The 13,111-nt window shown below is 43.2% G+C and overlaps 1 protein-coding gene across 1 annotated transcript in view; it reads left to right on the top strand.

The window, feature by feature from the left end:
- The window catches only part of LOC136621140 (arf-GAP with dual PH domain-containing protein 1-like), a 32,101-nt gene extending 19,836 nt beyond the window's left edge, over positions 1-12,265 (top strand). The window contains exons 7-11 of the mRNA XM_066596399.1: positions 388-471; positions 5,565-5,627; positions 6,818-6,889; positions 7,690-7,918; positions 11,636-12,265. Of these exons, the coding sequence (XP_066452496.1) occupies positions 388-471; positions 5,565-5,627; positions 6,818-6,889; positions 7,690-7,918; positions 11,636-11,664 (477 nt within the window). The 3' untranslated portion in view covers positions 11,665-12,265. The remainder of the gene's footprint in view (positions 1-387; positions 472-5,564; positions 5,628-6,817; positions 6,890-7,689; positions 7,919-11,635) is intronic.
- Positions 12,266-13,111: the final 846 nt, after the last annotated feature.

Genomic DNA, 13,111 nt, shown 5'->3' with positions numbered 1-13,111 from the left:
TAGCTGTGTTCTGTATACCAACTGAGTGCTCTGTGAATACAGCAGGAGTATGCAGCGCTCCAGCTGTGTTCTGCATACCCAGCTTGGAGCGCTCAGCTGTATACCAGCTGAGCGCTCCATGAACACAGCGGGAGTATGCAGAAGACAGCGCTTTAGCTGTGTTCTGCATACCCCGCTCGGAGCGCTCAGCTGTATACCAGCTGAACGCTCAGAGAGGACAACAGCTGTATGCAGAAGATAGTGGTCCTGATTGTCTTCTGCATACAGCGTGAGCCTTCATTTACACACTTAAGATTATGTACAATGTGATACACATTTAATTTCATGTTTGATACTGAAGAAGTGCAGAAACTTTGAGTCTAAACAACTTTTTTTTTTTTCTTGTAGGAAATCGTCAGTTGGTTTAATGCCATTCGAGCTGCACAATTTCACTACATGAAAGTTGCATTTCCCACAGCAAATGACAAAGAGGTAACCAGCAGCAAGATATCAGAGAGGAGTAGAAGATTGAAATATCCATATTTACATATTGTGGAAAGTGGGGTAACTTGCCTGTGGATCACCGACCTCTCGATCCGGACATAGGCACCCCACGTGCAGAAAACGTCTCAGAAGACTTGGAATTCTTTTAAATATAGCGCCTGCCAGTATTTGTTTCACAGCACACAACTTTGTACAGCATACAAGTTCAGGATTTCACCACCCACAGGGTCACTGTCACTAACCCCACCCAGGGTGTCTAGAGGGCATCTTCCACTATTAGACAGGTGACGGGCCCAGACTGGTTGGCGCTGGACCTCAGGCTCACAGTCCAGATGGCTGCTCCTACAGCCTCTCACTCTGGCAGGCAGACTGCATTACTCCTTGAGTGTGGCAGGTACTGATCCTTTTATCTCCCTTCCTGCCACATCCATAGGTATTAACCCTCTCTATTTAGTACTAGAAGGTCTGTCTGCAGCCCCCTACAGGCCCTTCTGTGTACTACACTTCTACAATATATACCGTGTTTCCCCCAAAATAAGACCCTGTCATATAATAATTTTTGCCCCAAAAGAGGCACAGGGTCTTAATTTCAGGGGGGTGTCTTATACTAACCTAGCAGTTGCCATTCGGGTCCCTCCCGCTGGACTGCAGCACTTTGTCAGGCTTTCGTGTAGTCCTCATTCCCGATGGAGCATCTTTAGCTGGTCTTTAGCACTGCCTCACCCAATCAAAGCCAACGCTCGATGAACCAATCACAGCCATTCAATGAATGGCTATGATTGGTTTATCGAGCGCCGACTCTGATTGGCTCAGGCGTCGCTCCTGAACCAATCGGAGCAACTGTTTGCTGGAGGCAGAGTATTTAAGCCCTGTCACCAACAAGAGATGCTCTGTCAGCATTGAGGACTGCATGGAAGCCTGCAGGAGCAACGCAGTCCAGCGGGAGGGACCTGAACGGCAACTACTAGGTGAGTTTTTTTTTTTTTTTTTCATGTAGTGTAGCTGGTTCTGCTAGGACCACACAGCTCTGCCGTGGCAGGAGGCACCCGGCGGCAAAGTGATCGCCAGATTCAAATAGCGGAAGTGGCACTTCTAGTTTCTCTATTCACTAAATAGCATTCATTGAGCAATATGTGGTCTGCAAGCGAGAAGTAGTTAAAAAACACTTCTGCCTTCTCCTCCAGGTCCTTAACTGTCACTAACAGCTGAGGACTTGACCTGAGCTCCTGCGAGATTGCAGGAGCTTTAAACCCGTGCTGTATTTTTACCATCAGCCGGAATTAAAGCCCAGGACTAAGTGCCATAAAATTACAGCGCTTCGTCCTTATCAGGTTAAGGTTTGGAAAAATGTGTTGCTTTACTTCAGAGTCTTTTAGGGCTAATGCCCATGGCCGGATTTCTGCTGCGAGAAACGCGGCGTAAATCCGCTGCATTATTCCGCAGCTATTAGGTTCCATTGAACCTAATAGCTTAATGTTCGTTCTGCGAAATTCTACCGTGGAATTCCGCAACATGAAAGTAACCATGGCATGTTCTAATTGCCGCAGGAAAACGGGTGGCTGGCTTTCATTGTAGTCACAGCTGGTTGTCACACAATACTCCGCTGTGAGCACAGCGAAGGAATCGTGTGATTATGCGTCACTGACGGCCGTGTCATCGCCCACTGCCAATGCGTTACGCGCTGTACTGCGCATGTGTGCCGGCTCGGCAGACAGCACTTGTGAGCGGATTTAGAGAGGGGAGTATGGGGTCTTTTTGGGGCGTGCGTGACGGAATCCACTGCGATATTCTGCTGGCGTCTGTCACCGCCGTGGGCATAAGGCCTTAGGGATTTATACTTCCTATCACCCCAGCAAGCATAAATAACTAATTACACTATCTGGTTGCATCCTGAACTTTGCTGCATAGATCCATAATTTTAATATATTGAACAAGTTATTGTAGAACTAACCAGGGGCATAGGAGGGCTTTTGCTGATTCTGGTTTATGCCACCACACCAGTCATCCTGGCACTTGTTGCCCCCTTCCATGCTACATTTCTCACCTTTGTGGGAGAGATGAGCAGCAATATCCTCTAGATGTCTGTCTCAATTGTTTGCCAACTTAACTGCAACTGTGGGACTTTTGAGCTCTGCAATATTTTACACAGCCCATAGGTAATAGAGACAGTGCTAGCCGGAGCTAAGCCCCCACTTTCTCGTGGGCCCCATGTCAGTTGCCTCCATGGTATGAATTACCTTGGGGATTAATCTAAAATAGCTGTATGCAAAATAGTACTAGGGGCTCTATAATTTTGGGCTGTGTCTTTCAGTTCTGAATGGGTACTTGCCTACAAGAGCCAGAAAAATGATTTCTGTGAGTCCTCCTACTATGCTAAAATGAAGAACAGATTTCTTTTAGGGCTCCCACCCACTAGCGTTTTTTTTCACTGCGAAATTCGCCCTTTTTTTTTCTACAGGGGGTCTATGGGACTTGTAAAGCTAAAATCGCGATTTACCGCGAAATCGCGATTTTGCGCAATCGCGATTTTAGCTTTACAACTCCCATAGCCCAAAGACCCCTGCAGTAAAAAAACGCTAGTGGGTGGGAGCCCTTAGGGTGGACTGAGACAACGCATCAAGACCAGGGTTAGGATGTGTTCACACGTGGCAAATTCATTGCAAAAATGTATTCAACTGCCCCATATATCTGAATGTGGCTTGCAGAAATCCATGTGCTCATCTGAAATATGACCCCATTCAGATGAAGAAATCTAATTTCTATTGACAGAATTGTCTGCAACAACTCTGCCATGTGTGAATATCCCTGTAGGACCCTTCTATATGGTCCTATTCTTGAGCCTTGAGCCTTGTATTGAGTGCTGATCAATATATAGCATGCTGATCATCACTCATTAAGTGGTATGTACACAGCCAGATGATCACAAGTTTGGGATGAACAATCCTTACCATGATCATTTGTCCCCATACTGATTGCATTCGGCAGCAGCACACCCCCCCCCCCCCCCCCCCCCGGTTTACATGGCGAGATGTGCCGATGCGAGCAAGCATTTTTATGCTTGCATGAAGGATCAAATCAGCGGCAAATGAACGTTTGCTCGTTCATCGTGTGATTACAGGATATTCAGACAGACCAATGATTGGGCAAACAAGCGTTCCTGTCTGATCATCGGCCTGTGTGAAAGGGATTTAATAGTGACCTCACCACAGCCATTGCTGAAATGTCTATTCAAGGGAAACTGATTAAGCAATGGTTGAACTTCTCATTCCATAATTATATGTGCTCTTATTATGGTTAGGAAGGAACTAGGATGGATGTCCACCCTGCTTGGCAACTAGACCGCTAAATATATACCCCCCTGGTATATAAACTGTATTCAACCATCTGTATAGTTGTATATGTCTGCGACTGACTCCCAAGTTATACCAGTCTTGTAGCATGCATGTGGCTATTTAGGTCTATGGATATGCTAGATACATATGGCTGGTTATTTTCCAGGCATATATACTGAAAATGTGCCACAAAAGAAAAATGATAAGAAAATTTAACGATACTGGATTCCCCAAATCAGCCTGTCCTTTTCAGAGTGTAAGGTTACTACAAATGATCTTCCCAATCTGAAACCCTTCTAACTCATGTTTAATGACACTCAACATCAAAAATGGCTTCCCCATCAGAGAAGATCAATGTGACCCCCTTTGTCACTGGACACACACGGAGCCTGTACTCAGTTTCCTGCCATACATGTTTTAGCAGATCACGACGGACTAATGCAATGGCTTCTGGGATGCCGCAGATCATGCATGGTGGGTGCTAAGGATGACATGTAGACCCCAACACTCTCCCAGAGGAAAAAATCGCAAGGCGGAAGGACCGAGAAACATGGAGGCCAAGGAAGAAGTTCACTATCCTCACCACCTGCATGGCCAATCCATCTGTTTGGTTGTCGCCTATTGAGTTCACTGACATCATTGTGGAAACGGTGGGTGAGGGGCCGTCCTGTTAGGAGATGAAACCTGGGATTTCCTGTTCCAGTTGTGGCAGAAGCCATATCTGTAGCGTCCAGGTACGAAATCCCCGGGATTGTTTCATCATGGACAAAGTAGGGGCCGGACGCTTATCTACACATTGGAACGCAAAACACAGTCGCTCATATGTTCTACGTAGACAGGTGGGTTTCCCCTCCCCCAGACACTACTTTTGTTATTTGTGCCCAAAAGGTGGAAGGCGGCTTCATCACCAAACACTAAAGTTGCCATGAAACCATTGCTTTCCATTAGTTTGCATACTCCCGCCGTGTTGGTTTCGGGGTCGGAAACAATTGCAATCGGTAGGAATAACATCGCAGGCGTTTGCACAGAACCTTCCACACGGTCGGCTGCAGGACGTCCGATTCTCTGCTCGCTCTGATGGTAGATTTCTGAAGACTTCGTGTAACACTCGCTCCACTCTTTCCACGTTTACTTGTGGACGGCTGGATGATTTTTGCTTACAGATGCAACCTGTTTCTTTAACATTGGAGAACCGCTTACAAATTGCACACCGAACTGTGCCTGAAAATGATGTTACACACTAATAACAGACTGGTAGACGTGAAAATCAAGAACGCAAAACGCTTTCCTGTTTTCATTGGCAGCCATTTTGTCTCATATCCCACTAGTGGCAACTATGTTAGAAGAAAGCTTCTCATTTAGCAAAACTATTTAGCGGTGAGACCGTCCTTGTTTCCCATAGCAACCAATCACAGCGCAGCTTTCATTTTACCCTAGCAGCTTGATAAATGAAAGCTGCGCTGTGATTGGTTACTTTGGACAACAAAGACGTCTTACTGTTAGACAGTTTTGCTATTTGAAAGTTTTTGAGTTTCTGTTTCCAGGGAATCAGATTTATGTATCAGAGTGTTATTAAATGGAAGTTATGGGTTTTTTATATCAGGAAGATCATCTGTCATAACCCTGTATAATATCAAATCTTATATACCTGAGAAACCTTGTATAGTAGCCAAGAAAACTATTTTGAAATGAGCTGATACAACTGATAACGAGAAATTTCTAAATATATATATATTTGTCATTATGTAGATTTTAAGTCGTTTGCCTCAAAATTTCCTGAAGGAAGGATATATGGAGAAGACTGGACCAAAGGTAGGTCAAATAATGCAGAAGAATGAAGGGAAATTGTTTATAGTCAAATATAAAAGGAATTTCCCACGTAAATGGGTTATCCACCCTTCAAAAAAACAGCTGCCATGTGTACAAAAAAAGTACTCGCCTCTCCTCTTTCATCGCTCCTGCTCCAGCCGTCCCTCCTGCCATCGTTTACATACGGGTATTATGTCGCTACGCCACCAATCAGTGGCCACAGCAGTGATGTGCCCTACTTTTGGCATCACTGCTCAGTGATAGGAGCCATGATGCCAGGAGTACCGTATTTAATCGTTGTGACCACATTTTGGCTAACTAACTATCTTTGGCATAGTGGTAGTTTTTAGACGTGAAATATATTAAAACTAGTATTTCATCTGTAAAAACCACGACCTATTCACATGATAGCCTATGGGTGACATATGTCACGTATGGCATTTATCACAGGCATCCGTTAAATGTATAAATCATGAGCTTTTTATGATATATCTGTTAAATGGATGCCATTATTGCCTATTCTTAATGCATGTATTAAATGGATGCCTAGCAATAGTATCCATCACTCATAGGCTATAGTTACATCCGTTTAATGGATACATCATGAAAAGCTATTAAAAACTCATGATGTATATGTTGAACAGACACAATTATATAATACAGGTGCTGGATACTACTGTTAGGTTCCTATCAAAGCCTGTGTTTAACATATAGGGGGGTGGACAAAAATATGGAAACCCTGTATGAAATCCATAATCCATAAATTACATTTCAATAAGACACGTAGAGATCGATTTTAAGTGCAGGTAATGTGACACAGATGAGGCCGGGCAGAAGTGAACACCTGCCTGAGCATCTAGGTTCCATTGGTCAGGGGTTGGAGCCACCCAGCTGCTGTTACCAGCTGGCTCACAAAACCACCCAGAGCAGGGCAAGAGGTGAAGTAAACACAAATATGGCGGGAAAGCTTTCAGCCAAGCAGGGGTCAAAAGGGCAGCTCAGTGCTAATGATTAAAATCCCATGCATTTCCATATTTTTGTCCCCCCCCCCCCCCCCCCTCTGTATATATTAAACGGAGGCAAGAAAAAATGTGATGTGAACCGGGCCCTCATGTAGTACACAAATATTAGTATGATTTATATTTTAGAAGAGCAAAATAATACATTGTATAATTTGTGTATATTTTTTCTAGCCTACCGATACATTTAAGAAGAGATGGTTCACGCTAGATCACCGGAGATTAATGTACTTCAAAGATCCCCTGGTAATTTATCAAATACAGAGATGTAGATGGCATATTCTGTGTAGAAGCCCAGAAATACACATTGCTACCTTATACTGTATTGTCACCATACCTCTACCTACTGGAGGGGAATATACCTTTCAGAGACATTTGGATTTTTTTTTGGTATAATGGTAGAAACCTGAGAAAAGTGCTGAACACCAATATATGTGGATTTGACACAGATACGCACCAAAATCCACAGCAGATTTCTACTGTGGAATTTCTGGAACATATGAAGATACTCGTTGAATTTCTTACAAACTAGTGAAATATGGAGAGTCACCAGTATGTCCGTCTTCTCCATTTAGACATAATGGATTTGAGTCTGGCTCCTAGGCATCCTAGACTCTGACATCACAGCTCTTTTCTGCATAGTGTAATTTACTGATACAGAAGAGAACTCTGACATCGCAGCTCTTTTCTGCATAGTGTTAGAAACATGTTTCGAGACCTCGTCCGACAATGGAGCTATGCAGGGAAATCTCAAGGTCGGACGAGGTCTGACACTGGATTGGAAAGGGTTAATATTGTCTTGAGATGTTTTCTGCTACATGTGACATGTATTCCTCTCTGAATGCGTATCCTGTATATCGTGGAGAATTTTGATATTCCCTCTATTCTGTTTAAATATTTAATTAAAATATGAGATTCCCTTAAAAAATATATTTGGACATTTGAAACTCTCTACTGCTCTACATCTTAAGTGCATGATACTAGAGAACTGCTACAAACCCCATTTACGTTGTGACTCCAGGATCTGCAATTTCTCATTCTTTTAGGATGCTTTTGCTAAAGGTGAAGTGTTTTTGGGAAGTATTGAGAATGGCTATCAAGTAACGACTGAGCTTGTCCCTAACTCATACAGTAATGTGTGGAATTATGGCATATCTATTAGTACTCCTGAACGTACTTACCTGTTTACCTGCGAGAGTGAACACGAATGGGAAAGTTGGCTCAGTGTGTTCAAGAAGGTTATCAGTATACCCATGACTGTGCGAGAATATGCAGGTAACATGTCTCATCTTCTTTAATCTCCTCTATGTAGGCATTTGTGTGTAAGTTTAACTTGTGCAGAACATGAAATAAGGCTGTAAACATAGCCATCTGTGTGATAGTCCTCTTCTTTTCATCAAAACTGTGAATAGGCAAAAATGGCTTTAGCTAATGAAAAAAAAAGTCACAAATGTATTTCAGGATTAGTTTTATGGACTATTATAAATATGATAGTTAGGATTGACTTCCGTACTCTTACTTTACCTGCTGTCTAATTTAGCCCCCCTGTCCATGGACGTGTATTCACGGCTGTAAACCGCCAGCGAATCACGCCGGCCAACGCCTTCCATAGCATTGCTCCGAATTGCCCCGATTCTCCGCGGCCAGCCTATCTCTCAGATACGGCTGACCGGCGGAGATTCGGTGGCAGCTCCTCCCGCGGCGGAGATCTGCTGCGGGACTTTGCAACGCCCGTGGACAGGGGGCCTACTGTACCTGCTTTAAGTATCATTTTGGCAAACACAACCCTCAAAGTTTTACTAATGTGTTCCCTGACAATCTGTGGGATACGAGTTACTGCTGAGGTTGCAGGCAGCAGTTGTCAGGAGCCCAGATGTTTCTGCAGAATTAATTACTGTATACATTTATATTTGTATTGGATGCTCAATATGAAAACTGTGTTGCCAATTCCATCAGATTTGACAGCGGTAATAAGCAAGACGACAGATACCATTTGATTGATCACCTAACGGGCTCATTGACAATAATGGGATCAATCAGGCTTCCGTTATGCTGTCCAGCATTTTCCCAGATGAAATAACGCAACATGCTGCTCTACTTTGTCTTGAATTCCTGTGTGGATCTGTGATGGAGGCTGCAAATAGAACCTCTGACACGGAGCTTAAGTTAAACGGTCCTGATTAGAGATGATCGAGTACCAAAATGCTCGGGTGCTCGTTATTCGAGTCTAGCTTTTCATAATATTTGAGAGCTCTATTCGAGTAACGAACCCCATTGAAGTCAATGGGAGACTCGAGCATTTTTGTACTGGACCCGCTGAGTTTTTTTTTTCTTCCTCTCTCGCTAGCCAGCCAGCCAGCAAGCCACATACTGCTGTGGGCGTGCGCACGCTAGCACGTCACAGCGGGGAGTGGTCAAACACGGCGTGGTACTCGCTCGAGTAACGAGCACCATCGAGTATGCTAATACTCGAACGAGCACCAAGCTCGGATGAGCATGTTCGCTCAACTCTAGTCCTGACCTCATGATAAATTCCCTTTTATTTTGCCTATTATGCTGATTTGTTAGATATCGCACATCTTTCAAGCTGGTGGTAAGATGCCTGTACTGTGTGTTGATTTAGCACTTTGTTGGCCATAGAGCATGCTTTATGGCAACACTCAAAAGTCTGCCTTAAGCTACCTACACACGGGCGAAACTCAAACCGAGATTGTGCTCGGCCATCTGCATTTTACCAGGCAAAATCGCATCTGTGAAGTTCCAATCCTCTTACGCAAGTTTCACGCATGATAGAGGATCGGAAGTGTTCCAAGGAGCGCAAAAAGATAAAGCATGACATGATTCATGTCTATGACTGCATTCAAAAGAATGGGGTTCATATTTGCGTGAGATATGTGCGTTTCGCAACGCACAAAACTCGCGCAAGTTTCTTGGCAGTGTCAGACTTTTCTGACAGCAGATTTTATCAGGAGAACAAAACAATTCAATATGAAACAAAAGTATTGGATTTGAAATCCAACTGCCTGATCTTTATCCTCAGTTGGAAGGCTGTCTTACGTATTAGATGAATAGCTGGTGGCCATGATATTGACAGGTTCGGACGATCTTTATCTAATGTACATGGCCACCTTAAGACAGTAAAAAAAAATAGATTGCCACCACTTGACACCAGATGGAGGACAGAGATAAACTTAACAGAGACTTAGAGGGCCCTGGGAATTTGGGCTTATTTCCACTCGTATATGCGTAAAACACCGCGGGTCTCTGTGTATGGACTGAGTATACACTGCGCATGATCAGGAATCGGACAAAACGGACACGCGCAGTGTGATTTTTTTTTTTTTCCTAATTTTTAAAATTTAATTTCTTTTCAAATTCCCCGCTTTGTTCAGAGTGGGATGCGTATAGAAACATTGCCTTCTCACAATGCCTTCGTAGGGGCAGTGTGTCATACGGAGCCCACAGAAGGGCTTTGTGTCATACGCGGAGAAATAAAGCTTGCTGTGATTTATCTCTCTTGCATAAGGATACGCAGTGTCTACACGCCTTTGTGCATGGAAGAATCAAAGTCCATTGACTTTCTTTGCCTCAATTCACCGCATACCACGCGTGCGTGCAATGCACGCGTGATACATGGTGAAAAAACACCCATGGACATTAGTCCTTCAGGCTGTGGGTTTTGTTGCAAAATTGTAGCAAATTCCACTAGCTAATTCCATTAGCAATTAGCATTGCTAAGGGCAAAATCCACTGCCACCATCTGCAGCAAATATACTGTGGATCTGAAAATATATAGCATGCCTGTAATTTGTACCCATTTTTCTTCTACATGTGAATGGGGTTTTGAAACCCCATTCACATGTATTATTTTTACTTGTTGTGGACTTTCATTGCTGAATCTACATAGAAAATCCACAACAAATCCGCTTGTTTATGAGGTCCAGAACTTGCTGATGGCAGTTCAGCACCCAATAACAGAGCCCTAATAAATAAGCTAAAGTAAAAGCAACATGTTTATTTATCAACTAGAGGAGTAAATAATGGCGTCTGCACTCCAAAGAGCAATCGATATGTTTTCACACGGGCAACAAAATCACGCAATTTTGTAGCAATACGACAGCACTACAAATCGCGTGTATGTGAAGCATGGGTAGCTCTGAAGCGATGCAAGATTTTTTCACAAAAAGCATCACTGATGCTACAAAATCGCGTGTAAAAGGCTGCGAAAATGCAGCGATTTTTAATTTTTTTTTGCAGCGATCATATCGCTGTTGCCGTGTGAAAGAGGTTTTATAGACAATAAACTAGTGTAGTAGAAGAGGACTCACCTGGTGTGGAAGACCCATCTAAATGACAGGCCTCCACGCCGCTGGTCCAAGTATGCCTTTAAAGATGATCACAAGCCATGCTTCCCGCCAGGTTACAGCAGGAGGACCAGGGAGAGCGACAACGGAGACGCCCAGGGCACACAACCTCAGTCATAAAAAATCCAGATAAAAGTTTAAAAAATACTCCTGCACTACTACACATCCTTGATAAGTTAGTTTAGTTTACCACCTTGAGTACCCCGTGGTCTCACCCGCAATGGCTGGCCTCCGCTCGGGCACCGCATATCAACATCGTATTACATCTCACACACACACATCGCAGCTCTCTTCTGCATAGTGTTAGAAATATGTGTCGGACCTCGTCTGACATGGGAGCTGTGCAGGCTAATCTCTCTTGGATGAGGTCCAACACTGCATTGGAAAGGGTTAAACTAGAGAAGGGGAGAAAAGATGCTTGCGCCTCTTAATACATTTGTCACTCTTTGCTGGGCATAGTGTATACATAGATGGTCTAAAGTAAATGAGCCCCAGAGCTTCATCATCATCTATAGATTTCATTGTTACTTGTCATTGTATATGTTGTACCTATATATTTCCTTCCATGTAATTATGTTTATTGGTCTTTAAGTGACTTCGTTCCAATGTTTGTCTTCTTTTCTTCTAGTTGAAGCTCAATTTAAACACCGTTCCTAACCCATCACTGCCTGAAGAAGGAATTCTTAGATTCTTTGAAGTGCTCAATGACCAGATTCCATCCACTCAGACACTGGACTGCTTTAGGCCTCATGACCACGGCATGAGCAGATTTTTAATGCAGGTTTTCGCAGTGGATGCACTGCGAGTCATCATTGAATTGATTTTTTTTTATTGCTTGCGGGAGACTGCGGATCATACGCGCAGAAAAATCCACAACCCCATCTCCCAGCCTTTTCCCCACCTCCCTAATTGATTGTAACCTTCAAATCCGCAGATGTAATTGCAGATGCACTTCAGATCCTAAGCTCCCATAGAGATGAATGGAGCACGTCCGCGTGTGATCCGCAGTAAAAAGGAGCATGCTGCGATTTATTATCTCCGCATGGCATCTGCAAATCAAATAGAAACAAATCCGCAGGTGTTAAATGACGTGCGGTCGCCCAATGCTTCCCTATGGGCAGCTTGAATTGTCGATCTTGGTGCTACACGCAGATTCCGCAAATCAAATCCTCCCGTGGACATTGGACCTTATCCATGTGGTGTTTCAGCATGTTGTTGAACATAAGTCTCTTCTTTATTAAATCCTCTTTTAACTTTGTGTCAGACAAGTTTTTGCACTGTGCATTAAACCATGTCAAGAAAGTGTAACAAATGTCGTCTCGCAGTCTATAACTCTATTGCATTCAAAATTGTGTACAGTTGTTTTGTACGTAAAGGACCAGACGCTGTTTAGGGATCTTACTCACGCAATTTTTTATATCTTTTTTTTTTCACTGACTGCCTTTTTTTTCCGGGTTTTTTTTTGTTTGTTTGTTTTATTGCAGGTAAAAAGCTAAAAAAAAGATTTTTTTAACACATATAGTTGTTTTTGTTTTAATTAGTACATTTACGCTAAAATAAAATATGAGAATGGGTTCATTTTGTTTCGGATGTTTTGATATTTTCTATGTATAGTTTTGGATTGCAGGGCGCATACAGCGCCAGTTTTGGTTGGTGTCGGCGGTGGGCCATTTTCTTTTTTAATGTATATATTTTTTTATTATTCTGTAATTTGTTTAAACTTATTTTTGTAATTATTTTCTTTACCATCGATGTCCCCCATGACATCATATAAGACCTCGGGGGGTCATTCACATTGTCTTTTTTTATTTCACACTTTTCTACTGGAGCTGGGGCATCCATTGGAGCCGCATCCATAAGAGCTCCAGTTACAGGGGAAAACATCCCCCTGTAATGACAATATAGTCACTGGCAGAGCTAATCAGGATCTGCTAGGACCCTGCAGCTCTGCTGTAACAGGTGGAGCCTGTAGTCCCGTGATCACCTGGGTTGCATAGTGGAAGTAATACTTCCACTTTTACTTCTTAGTACATGGCACTCATTGAGTGCTATGTACCTGGGAAAGGAGAAAGCAGAAGTGATTAAAAAACGCTTCTCCCTTCTC

The sequence above is a fragment of the Eleutherodactylus coqui genome, chromosome 3, assembly GCF_035609145.1.
Source record: "Eleutherodactylus coqui strain aEleCoq1 chromosome 3, aEleCoq1.hap1, whole genome shotgun sequence".
NCBI lineage: Eukaryota > Metazoa > Chordata > Amphibia > Anura > Eleutherodactylidae > Eleutherodactylus > Eleutherodactylus coqui.
This window is presented reverse-complemented; position numbering and strand designations above follow the sequence as displayed.